Source organism: Sinocyclocheilus anshuiensis, unplaced genomic scaffold, assembly GCF_001515605.1.
Source record: "Sinocyclocheilus anshuiensis isolate Anshui unplaced genomic scaffold, SAMN03320099.WGS_v1.1 C32421344, whole genome shotgun sequence".
NCBI lineage: Eukaryota > Metazoa > Chordata > Actinopteri > Cypriniformes > Cyprinidae > Sinocyclocheilus > Sinocyclocheilus anshuiensis.
The window spans coordinates 1-963 of record NW_015616187.1 but is presented as its reverse complement, the minus strand read 5'-3'; the positions used below and the strand labels follow the sequence as shown (position 1 = coordinate 963).

The following is a 963-nucleotide window of genomic DNA, read 5'->3' as shown; positions in this document are numbered from 1 at the left end:
GTCACGCAGTGTGAAAACAACGGCGATCCGACGAGTTTGAAAATTACACAGTGTGAACTCTACATAAGAGAATCAGTTGCAAGCAATTTACTCTGAATCAGATTCACTCAGTGAATCCTTCAGTGAATCTGTTTGTGAATCTTTTTGAAATTGGTTCCGAGTCATTTGTTCATAAATTGGATCTCATATATCTTGCTGTTCATTACAATATTCCTTATTTCGCTCTCCTTCAGATCAAGCGCTCCTCAATAAGGAAGGGCATGGTTATGGTGTCACCACGATTAAACCCGCAGGCATACTGGGAGTTTGAGGCTGAGATACTAGTTTTACATCACCCGACCACCATCTCGCCTAGATATCAAGCAATGGGTGAGATAACATGCACCTGCACGCTCTTAAATGCAAATATGAGATGTATTTCTTATCATTTCTCTCACTTGTCTCGTCCTTCCCACAGTGCACTGCGGTAGCATCAGGCAAACAGCCACTATCCTCTCTATGACCAGTGACTGCTTACGCACAGGAGACAAAGCTACTGTACACTTCCGCTTCATTAAAACCCCAGAGTACCTGCACATAGACCAGAGGCTCGTGTTCAGAGAGGGAAGAACTAAAGCTGTGGGCACCATCACGAAGGTCAGCTTAATGAGGCATACGACTTTGAGGGTGTAGATCACAACCCAATGCATGGGAGTGTTTCAGTAGTTTTCGGCTAGCAGATGAGGATTATGAAATAGAAGCTGGCATAATAATTATTCCTAACTATTTTACTTTATTTGATTATTTATAAGGATATTGTTACGAGTTTTACTTTTTCAGAATGTTTTATGGTATTGTGTTTTTGTCTTGTTGTTTTAGATTAGTTTGCTTTATTTTTCTTGTGCTCTGCATTTAGTTTATTGTTGTAAATATAAATATTCTTGTCTAAATTTTATGTATACATTTATTTATTTATTGCATAAT

General features: G+C 38.7%; 1 protein-coding gene across 1 annotated transcript; it reads left to right on the top strand.

Moving 5' to 3' along the window:
• The first annotated feature begins 223 nt into the window (after nt 1-223).
• Nucleotides 224-686, top strand: LOC107682634 (GTP-binding protein 1-like). The gene is made up of 2 exons (XM_016478816.1): nt 224-369; nt 458-686. Exons 1-2 carry the CDS (start codon nt 261-263, stop codon nt 670-672), a joined length of 324 nt encoding a protein of 107 aa, XP_016334302.1. The 5' UTR covers nt 224-260; the 3' UTR covers nt 673-686.
• Nucleotides 687-963: the final 277 nt, after the last annotated feature.

Excerpts from the sequence above, each read along its gene's own strand:
- LOC107682634 (XM_016478816.1), top strand. The coding sequence starts at position 261 with ATGGTTATGGTGTCACCACGATTAAACCCGCAGGCATACTGGGAGTTT. Across the intron at positions 370-457 it reads GCCTAGATATCAAGCAATGG|TGCACTGCGGTAGCATCAGG; the intron begins GTGAGATAACAT and ends TCCTTCCCACAG.